This window comes from Montipora foliosa, chromosome 13 (assembly GCF_036669935.1).
Source record: "Montipora foliosa isolate CH-2021 chromosome 13, ASM3666993v2, whole genome shotgun sequence".
Lineage (NCBI taxonomy): Eukaryota > Metazoa > Cnidaria > Anthozoa > Scleractinia > Acroporidae > Montipora > Montipora foliosa.
Genome location: NC_090881.1, coordinates 15,820,609 through 15,830,608, shown reverse-complemented (window position 1 = coordinate 15,830,608; position 10,000 = coordinate 15,820,609). Strand labels below are relative to the sequence as shown.

At 40.4% G+C, this 10,000-nt stretch overlaps 1 protein-coding gene across 1 annotated transcript in view; it reads right to left on the bottom strand.

Moving 5' to 3' along the window:
• The window catches only part of LOC137983086 (uncharacterized), a 21,174-nt gene that overhangs the window by 5,455 nt on the left and 5,719 nt on the right, over nucleotides 1-10,000 (bottom strand). Inside the window, exons 2-3 of the mRNA XM_068830273.1 lie at nucleotides 4,543-4,883; nucleotides 271-411 (exon numbers count right to left, since the gene is read on the bottom strand). Coding sequence (XP_068686374.1) covers nucleotides 271-411; nucleotides 4,543-4,855 — 454 coding nt within the window. The 5' untranslated portion in view covers nucleotides 4,856-4,883. The remainder of the gene's footprint in view (nucleotides 1-270; nucleotides 412-4,542; nucleotides 4,884-10,000) is intronic.

The following is a 10,000-nucleotide window of genomic DNA, read 5'->3' as shown; positions in this document are numbered from 1 at the left end:
ACATGTTGAGCCCAAAAGAGTTCAATGTCAACAGAATTATCCGGTGAAGAAGTCAACGACTTGTTGTATTCAACTGATTTTCTACACGAGAATGATCGTTGTTCTCATGGAAGGAACTAAAGAATTTTCAAAGAAGCGTGAAAAGCTCTAGGTTTGCACATTCCTCTCTTATTTCATTTATTAAGTTACATGGTGGATGGCCTCAAACCCGAGTAGGAGATCTTGAAAGAATTGTATTTTACACAAAAGGCACTAATAGCTAGCACTGACCTTGGCAAGTAGCCTGGATAACCTGACCAGCATTTTCATCCGAGTTTATCCAGTGCTTGCTGTCAGAAACTTTGTTTCCTTCACTCGCTTTGATTTCAGCGCACGATTCAGCGGGAAGCTCTTGAATTGAGCCCAGTGGCACTGCAGGCGAAATGTACAAAACTTCTATAACTATTAGTGTAATATGAATGATGAGTGGTAGCAAATGCGGCACGGACCCAATATTGATGATCTTTTAATAACCCTTTGTTTTAACTAAGATTGAGTGGTTTTCGACTCAGCAAAAGTCCACGAAACGACTTTAATACACTGTTTTTTTTTTAATTTTTATCAGAACCCTGTTATAAGATCGATCATGCTGAGACGATGAACCAAATTGTTAAGAACTTACTAAGAAAGTAACCAGGCTGAGAGAGAAGTGAAGAACGTCAGCTTCATTTTGCTCATTTTCTTTGTTTTTGTCTTTGTGGTTAGCATGAATAAAGGTAAAATAAATGGAAAAACTGTAGTCTAACAGGACAATTAACTTTTTTTTAACATCAACAATACATTTTCTTTTATTGTATGATACACAACTCAACCTTAAAGAACATTTAAGAACCTTTTTCTCTTAAGAACTGTAAAGCCTCTGTCCCCAAATTAGTCGTTTTATATATATAAACAAGAGGCTACGGGTAGCCTACACTTTGTTCGAAGGAATTTTAGCCGATTTTCTTTAAAATTCACAGTATTTCAATAATGTTTTATATTTAGCTCTTATTAACCGAGCAGGAGGTCTGTATGGGAGAACACACGACCGAGGTCAAGATTCTGCCATACAGACTGACTAAGCTCGGTTAATAAGATGTTTATTATATGGCAAACAAGAACAATTTAATTCGTTTAATGTAACTGGTTTGTACTAACTGACATTTTACTTGCGAACGGCGATAAGTGGCGATGAGCTGAACTTAATTCTGTCAAAGTTTGCTCGTCATCCTTTTCCCATCATCACCGGAAGTGAAAATGCGGCGTAAAATCGCGCGAACCGGAAATGAAACCGGCGGAAAAATTTGTCTTTATCTGGTATTTTTGGTCGGTGACCTATCTTGATTTTTTGCGTGCTGGTATTATTCACGATGGCACTTTAAATAAAAAAGGCTTCGAGGAAATTTTGCTTGGTACAATTTTCTTTAAACCATAAAACGCCCTTTTTCGACGCATCTCAAAGTCTAGTAGATAACTTTTTGTCATACTCTCTAAGAATTTATAGAATTTAAGGAGATTTCCAACAAAGAACTAAAAACGGTAGGTCCCCGACTTAGTTTTTCAGATAATTTATAAAAACTAAAATTTAGAGGGCCTTTTTTTCGGTGACCTGGCGTTTTGCCATGGTAGCGGATATGACGTCATGGTTGCCCTTAAGGTATTGCTCAACAATAGAGTTGCAAAAGATATTTATAGTTCGCGTACACTATAAAATATCCTTCTTTGGTATGGTTCATCGTTTCACAAACACTATAGCAACGAAAAACCCTTTCGAACCTCCTTAAGTTTATATCGCTCCGATGCTTGACTTGAATAACTGCATATCCACCAATGTGGTCCTGACCACAGCTATTGAAACCGGCGAGAAATGCAGGAAAAATTTATTTTCCAAACCATTTTCCACCTGAACACGAAAAGCGTCGATCGCGCTTATTGTTTGTGCGCAACCTTACTGCGCAGGTAACTCGACTGTAATATGTCACGCGTTACTTCGAGCATTGGTGAGGTTGATTTTTATTTTTATTTATTTATTACGATTTCGGCAAGAATACATAAGTGAGCGAATGTGGAAATGAGTAGTAAGGGCGCCAGGGAAAGTCTATAAAAGGATCTGAGACCCCATACAAGATGGACCATCCTACTAACTAATATATGGTCAGTGTAAAACGCAGACTGCAGACTGCAGATTGCAGATTGCAGACTGCAGACCCGGGGTAAAATGCAGCCTGAGGTTATAATTTAACTGTTGAAAAAATGCCCAAACGCCTTAGAAATGCTCACAGTTAAGCCTAAATATTGTTTTAGGCCTAATTAGGCCTAAGGTTAACATTTCTAAGGGGTTTGGGCTTTTTCAACAGTTACGTTTTGACCTCAGTCTGCATGTTACCCCTGGTCTGCAGTCTGCAGTTTGAAGTCTGCGTTTTACACTGACCGAACTAATATATATAATTACACTACAATAGGGAAGTATATAATACACGGCTACAGGGGAAAGCCCAGTTCTATAGATAATTAAAGAAGTACTATAGGAATACGATAATAAATAGGATTACTAATATAAATAAGACAAGATGATAAGTGATAAATCACAGACTTCTGATCAGGATATCCCTAGCACTCCTCTTAAAAATTTAAACACTAGTTGCTCGACGAACTGAGTGTGGCAGGGAATTTCACATGTCTACAATCCCGTTGAAATAGCAATATTTAAAGGTGTTCGTTCCTGCATAGTTCTTCTTTAGTGTACAGTCACCCTTTCTTCGTAGGATGTAATGATTGAGGTTTTAAAACCATTGCGAAAACCGTGGACGATAAGTCTTGCACAGCGTTGGATCAGAGAATATCGTGAGCAGTCAAAATTGATTTTAAAATACTTATGAAAGTCAAGTAGACTACTGCGCGAATGATATTCGCGTTGTTTTATCAGTCGTGCACTAGTCAACTTGACTTTCATAAATATTTTTCAAGCATTAGTGAAAATAACATGGCAACAAAAACGCCGAGGAAATAATTCCAGGCCGGCAAAAGAGTAGCACATTTATTTCTGAATCATCATGAAACGTTAAAAGCTCTGGAAAAGGTATCTGATCGAGTAGTGGCGGAAAGTTTGGAAAACTTTAGGACGAACCGTTGCGTAAACTTAATGGGACTGTTTTTTTTTTAATGTTTCTATTACCCCACAAACTTAAGTTCAATTCGTGAAAAGAGAGCAGAATTGTATTTTCGTCCTCATCCGCTTGAATAGTGAGGACCAGCAGGGAAACAGCCAGCGTATAAATTTCTCAAAAACCACACGCGAGAAGAAAAGCATGACGTTAGTGGAGAGATGTCATACAAAACACTAACCAAATGAGGATAACGTCTGCTTGAAACTTCGTTGCTATGCTCGAGAAAGTTTTTTTTGAAATTAAAACCTTCCATCCCTTCAACGATGGACCCTGTCTTGAGTTCCAGTCCTTCCCCGACAGGTCACGCAAAAACGCGACAAATAAAATTTTCCAAGAGCTTTGCAACATCACATCGATTTTACTCGTTTAGATCATCGATCCATCGAATTCCGGAAGCGGTTGCCACGGGAAGAGTTTACGAAAACGCTTGTCGAAGTCTAAGAATCCCACTCCTAACAACCTATGCACGGAGACATTCACTCTAACAGTTTATTTTTATGATTTTTGGTGGATGAGCAGATGAGGCTACATCTCGTTATTATGACCGATTTATCGAAATTAAGGCATTTTTCCACTGCCATTTCCTCCGAAACAAAGTCAGTGACCCCCATATTTTTTTCATTTTTAGATTAAGTACTGTATTACCTAACTCTAGGCGAGAAATGAAGAAAATTTTACCGTAGGAAGATTTTGGTGCGAACGTCCTTGAGAACCTTAGTTGAGGTAGTATAGCAGTGTAGCCGCGTCGAGTCACAGAAAGCGCGGGAAAAATTAAGTCTCGTTTACGTTTAGGTGTCCTGATTCCAAGAAGTTAATCTGACTTGAGCCTGCGATCCAGTCAAAAACCGGTACTTAGTCAGCGGTCAACATAAAAGAAAAAAAAATTGTATACTACTTCCCCACCGACGCAGCACCACAGTTTCTTTTGAAACTACCCCCTGTATAAAGAAAAAAAAAAGCTGACCTCGATGAGCTCTAAACTTGAGCCTAGGATATGGTCACGTGATACTGGTCAATCGACCATAACATGAATGTCCAATATCAAAGATGTACGCTGTAAACGACGGCCATGTTGGGCGTATTGATGATGATGATGATGATGATGATGATGATGATGATGATTATTATTATTATTGGGCAACTCGGTGCGTACGCGCCCACGATCAAAACCATTAGCCATGATTATAATGAGAAAAGCAACCCATGGATCCTATGCCTATGGTGCTCCGGTTGGCGGCACTTCGGGCAGCCGGAGCTCCGCTATAAGGAATTTATAGAACTTTCCCCTCGTCAAGTAATTTAGTGCACAAGGAATCTCTTCTTAAAATTCCTTGGATGAATGATTAATGCTCCATACCTCTGTTGAACGCCCGCTTCATGTAGAATCGCTTGGAATCGGGTAAAAAGTCTTCTGGCCTGGCTTCTTTCGTTCTGTTGTTCAGCTCGCAAATGTTGCCGCCAAAGATGAAATTAAAGCTTTGGCATATGATTTCCTGGTCACATATGATGGCACATTCCAATGGACATTTAACCCACAATGTTTTAAAAGTGTGGCCTTTAAGAAACGTGCCAGCAACAGAGTTTTCGTTGTAACAAACTTGGTTAGCTGCTCTAAGACCAATCCTAGTGATCAGAAAAACAGCGGAGAGCCAAAATCGCGGGTTCATCATGTTGATGTAGCCTTTGCGAAATATTGCCCTGCAAGTAAGTAGAGTGAAATTTACGCTTTATTGCCTTTTGAAGGGTTTTTTTAAGGCTGTGGGTCCGAGGTAAATTATCATTTGTTTTTCAGTACATTAGTTTTAAATGAAAACAACTGCAATGAACCAACGAAACCCTACCACAATTCACTAAAAGACGACAAATTTTAAATTTTGCGTCAAACTGACTGAATTAGCTTCAAGCCTCGATCTTCTGCGTTGGAGCCATGGGTTCGAACCCCGGCCGGGCCGACATCCATTTAAGCGAAGCCTAAGTTAGACCTGGTTTAAAAGTGAATCACGGCTTAGACAAGTTCTTCGCAAACCATGTCTAAACTTTGTTTAATTTGCATTATTAAGACGTTGACGACCCGAATTTCGCGAGATCCACGTGAAATCGCTTAATGGTGGTTTTGCAAGTCCTGCTGTTTGTATCGAATGCAATTGTGGACCGCTTTAACCAGTAAACCCCAGTAAAATCACATGCATCTGAACTGAATTACAGACGAAAAAAGAGTCGGACAAACACTCACAGAACTAACTCGTGGAACTTTGTTTTTGTTTCTTGCAAAGTCAGTGAAGGCCAAACAATGAATGGCGCTGTTACAATGTGAAATGTTTCGTGCAACTTGTCTCGCAATGTATTGGCGACATTGTGGCGTGACAAGTTTCACGAAACATTTCACAGTGTAGCATACCCTGCAACAGCAAGCATCGTTGCGAGACAAGTTGCAAGAGCAGTTGCCGAAAGTAGAATAAGTTCTACTTTTCGTGCAACTTGCCTCCCAACGATTTTGGCCGTTGCAGGCTATGTTGCGCCTGTGAAATGTTCCGAGACATTTCACAGTGTAACAGCGCCTTTAGGCTTTGTTGAAACTGTGAATTACCTTGAAAGCTCTATAAATCGATGCACCCAATAAAATGCCAGTCACTCGTTGAAAACCTGCTGTTGCGTTGAAAGACTCTTCTCAACGGTCACAGGAGAAGACCCTTTTGTGACTGAACTTCCAAAACTGTCCCTCAAAATTTGTTCAAATTGAATTACTGATTGCTTACAAAAGTGAGGGCATCTGTGAAAATCGTCATTAATGTACAGTTCAAGAGGACTTTTCCTGTCTCCTAAATTATGAATTTTATGACGCAATTGATGACTGGCTCATTCATTTGCATAACCGTCTGTATCTTAGGGGGTGTTTACATGATACCGGGGCGACTTTCACACCGGCGCGAGTTCACTCTGGTTCCCTCTCTTAGCTCTAGGAAGGAGACTCTGCTCGCAGGGTATAAGTCAGCCGGCCGGCTGCCTAAACGAAAAGAAAGTACATTCATTGCAGTGTACCAAAACTTAGGAAGATCGAAGGTATGGCGTTATATCCCCGCCAAAATCCAAACTTTTGTTTGCAACATTGTTGCTTTGAATTATTGTTTGTTTTCACATTCCAATATTCAACTTCACAATTCAACATTCTCCATTCAAAATTCAATGTCCATAAATAAAATGCAACGTTGTTTATAGAACATGCGACATTCTTATTTAATGTTCAATATATGCGGTGTAAAATGCGATATGCTTCTAACGCAATCCAACGTCCTTGTTCTTTGCATTCCCAATCGATATCCATATTTTGCTTTCACATTTCTTCGTTTAACATGCAACATTCGTGTCTTTCAATGCAACGTTGATCCTCGTTGTGTGTGTTGCGGTGCAGAGTGCAATATGCCTGTTCCACGATCCAATATTCTTCTTTGGACATCGAACTTCACGCTCGAGTGAACTGACCTTGAGATGGTAAAGCCTCTGTACAAAGTATGTGGGCTCAAAATAGTTGCACATGGTGTTCCAGTGTTCCAGGTGACACAGTGATGGCGGATAGTGGAAACTCTGGGAAGACGTCTGCGATCAACGCAGACGCGAGTCCACTTTACGGAGATGGCGGCTGGTCTCCCCCAAAAGTTGAACAATTTCATAAGTCGGTGTACGGTTGCTATCAAGGTTTACTAATGCACGGGTTAGGTAATCTATTCCCAGAGATATTCCATCAATTTCAAACGATGTTATCTCTGAATTGTCTAGCATTTCAATAGTCTGCTGGACGATGTCGTACGCTCGTCTGAAAGCAGCCATCTTGATAGGAGACCAATCAAAGGACCCTGGGAACGAGTGTCATGGTGCTTGTACAGAGGCTTACCATCTCAAGGTCAGTTCACTCGAGCGTGAAGTTCGATGTCCAAAGAAGAATACTGGATTGTGGAACAGGCATATCGCACTCTGCACCGCAACACACACAACGAGGATCAACGTTGCATTGAAAGACACGAATGTTGCATGTTGAACGAAGAAATGTGAAAGCAAAATATGGATATCGATTGGGAATGCAAAGAACAAGGACGTTGGATTGCGTTAGAAGCATATCGCATTTTACACCGCATACATTGAACATTAAATAAGAATGTCGCATGTTCTATAAACAACGTTGCATTTAAATTATGAACATTGAATTTTGAATGGAGAATGTTGAATTGTGAAGTTGAATATTGGAATGTGAAAACAAGCAATAATTCAAAGCAACAATGTTGCAAACAAAACTTTAAATTTTGGCCGGGATATAACGCCATACGAAGGAGACTCTGCTCGCAGGGTATAAGTCGGCCGGCCGGTTGCCTAAACGAAGAGAAAGTACATTCACTGCAGTGCACCAAAACTTAGTTTTTGACTGAGAATAAATAACATCTATGCAAAGTATCAGGCATAACATAGTATGGAAATTGTTATATACCGAAAGTGCAAATTTCCGAAATACATTGTGCTGGTCAGGGGTTGTCGCGAGCAACGCCATGTGAATCCTCAACCTTGTTTTTACGTTCAGTAAATGCGGGTAAATGTTCAGTAAATGTGACGCCGTGTCCGGGAATCGAACCCGGGCCACATTGGTGGGAGGTGAGTGCTCTCACCACTGCACTCCACTTGTAGGAAATGTAGGTATTCGTATTCTGAAAATCAGTGGCCACGTTAAAACAACCTATATGCTCACTGAACGTTGAACATTTTAGAAGGACCCTAGAAATGAAATACCTGTTGAAATCGTATTTCAGAAACAGAAATGTTCTTATGATTTCAGCCCAGTGTTTCACGTAGTCACTTCTTAGACGCCGGAGAAGCAGAAGTGTTGCCTTGTAACAAAACTGGCTGATTTTCCTCTTGTCAAAAATAACTGGAGTCGATTAAATACAAATATGCTCGAGTACTAAACAATTAATAATAAGTAGTGGTTTCATTTGATAATAATAAGTAGTGTAATCACAGGCGGCCCAAGCTCACGATGCGAGTAGTTATTACTCTTTTAACCTCAACCAACGAGAAAATTTTGAAAAGTGATTGGATATCGCCTCCAGTAGTATTTTAACAGTCACTAATTGTTTTTTGGTTGATTATTAACTTCTGTGGCAAAATTATATCCGCTCCCCAAAGCCAGCTAGAGCTAGATTTTATGATACAATTTCCAGCCAGGATCTTTACTTTAAGGGCTTTTCCCAGCCAGGATATTTACCAAAAAGGCATTTCCCCAGCCAGGAGTGTCTCTTCCTCCCCTGTTTTGCCACCAAAAAATAAAAAACAACAACGTTTAGCCAGCCAGGAAAATAAATTGAGCCATTTTTCTCAGGTGATACAAAAAAAAAAAAAAAAAAAAAAAATCTACGAAACCGTGGTGGTGTTTGCGCCATTTTCTGTGCTTATGACTTCGATGCACATTAACGTGGGATAAAAATGTCATTTCTACTCTCTTACTGGTCTGTGTTTTGTTCCTAGTCGGCAGGATTTGCCTTCTGATGCAAGAGCATTATCTTTGACCTCTTTTCAAGCGTGCAGCTCTTTAAATAAGGATAAAAGTTTTAAAAATATTAGGGTTTACATTTTTTATAATTTCGTCTAAAATTTCTTCTAGATTTGAATAACTAAACGATTTTCTTTGGTCCGTGAATTTGGTGTTTTCCTGAAATGCTGAATCACGCTGTACCCACCTCGTTAGTTTTCTCTGCAAGATGAAAATTCTCACCAACAGCGCTTTTACATATCCAAATTTAAAAGAACAAGGCGCCTCCAAAGGCGTATCCGTGGAATGCGCGAACAGTTAGCACAAATTGTCCACTTACAGTGAACTTCAAGTACAGTTTGAAGTGTTATAAGAAAGGAACAACACACACAAGATGGCGGATCTACACAACACAACTTTATTCCCCCACACCACGTGCGTGGTGCAACCGCTGACCTGATGTTACATCTCCCTTTTTTTTTTAGCGAAAGAAAAGCAAGTAAACAAAGGAAACACAACTGAAAAAATTACAGAATTTACAAACAGTGGCAATGCAAAACTTCAGACAACATGACCACTGGAGTAGTGTTTCTGTTTCTGTGTTGAACACAAGACTTTGTAGCATGCTACAAACTGTTCCCACTGTGGCTAAAACTTGACATAGTCTTTGAACCTTGGAGGTTCTCTAACTGTCCTACCGGTCCGTGTGGTAGTAGCCATAGACATTTTGACTGGTGTTGACCTAGGACTATGCAGGGCTCCTGCACCAGACATCTCAACTTCAGTGTCTGGTAGGTCTTCATCCGATGGGGCTGCAGCTGGGTCTTCATCAGATGGGGCTCTGCACACAAACTCTGATGCCTTGGGCTCTTCAGTTCTTAGCACATGGCGACGATTTCTTCGGTACTCTCTCCGCTCTGTTTCAACCTTGTAGGATCTAGGTAACGGAAGAATCTCCGTAACGTTAGCGTAACTTTAGCATTTCTCTGGTCATTGGAATTTGGGTTCTCAAACGCCTTCCCATTAACATCTGCGAGGGTGACAAGTTGACTTCATCCAAAGGAGTATTCCGATATGAAAGGAGGGTTTGTATGGGTCGTCAGCTTTCTCAAGCATTGACTTGACTGTTTGGACTGTTCTCTCCGACTGACCATTTGACTGGGGGTACCCTGGACTCGACGTGACATGATGAAAGCCCCAGTCCTCCGAAAACTTTTTTAAACTCTGCAGAACTGTAACATGGCCCATTGTCCGAAACTACCACTGAGGGCACACCATACCTTGCGAACTGAGACCTGAGTGC